The 716-nt window shown below is 34.9% G+C and overlaps 1 protein-coding gene across 1 annotated transcript in view; it reads left to right on the top strand.

Annotated features, from left to right (window-relative positions):
* Nucleotides 1–363: 363 nt before the first annotated feature.
* LOC118754673 overlaps nucleotides 364–716 on the top strand; it is an 8783-nt gene continuing 8430 nt past the window's right edge. The window contains exon 1 of the mRNA XM_036489562.1: nucleotides 364–642. Within this exon, the coding sequence (XP_036345455.1) occupies nucleotides 619–642 (24 nt within the window). The 5' untranslated portion in view covers nucleotides 364–618. The remainder of the gene's footprint in view (nucleotides 643–716) is intronic.

Raw genomic sequence — 716 nt, forward strand, 5'->3', positions numbered from 1 at the left:
AATAATTATCTACATAAGAGTACGTGTTAGACTGCTTTTACACAGTTCAAGTATTGAATTCAATTCTGCTCGCATGTGGAAGAGAGGGGGTGAGAAGAAAAGGGACGAGTACACATGCGTCTGTACCGTCAAGTCGTTTCAACTTTCTTGCTTTGCTTTTGGCATTTTCATTGCTTCCCATTTAAAGAACCAAAAACTTGAATTCAACAGAATTGAAACGTGTAAAAGCAAATAGAAAACACAAAAGAGAATGAGCAAGAATTGCTTTCAAGTACTTGAATCATGTAACTCGGGTGTTAAAATAATTTGACAGTTGTGGTCTGTAGCTCGTCGTTTTCATTGTGTTCGGGCTATGAGTTTCATTTTCCTCGAACCGGTTCACTTTTCACTTTTGGTTTCCAAGGTTTTATTATAATTCGGGTTATAAAAAACAGTGGTTTCCTTCTTGCTAATGTCAGGCAACTCGACAATTGGCTTGTACCGGTTTGACCAATGACATTTCTTCGAGTTTTCTTTCAAAGGGTTTTTAATATATTTATTTGATTTCTTGGATTTCAATCTAAATTTTTAGTCATTTTCAAATACAAGAATTAAAAGAATAATAAGACTTTACTAGTAATGGAAGACGAGAAAAAATTTACTGTAAGCCCTTCGTATTTGACCTTTTAGTACTGCTTATCCTGATACTCTATTCTTATCATCATGGTATAGCCCGC

The sequence above is a fragment of the Rhagoletis pomonella genome, unplaced genomic scaffold (genome assembly GCF_013731165.1).
Source record: "Rhagoletis pomonella isolate Grant_MI unplaced genomic scaffold, Rhpom_1.0 Rhpom_scaffold_04365, whole genome shotgun sequence".
NCBI classification, from domain to species: domain Eukaryota; kingdom Metazoa; phylum Arthropoda; class Insecta; order Diptera; family Tephritidae; genus Rhagoletis; species Rhagoletis pomonella.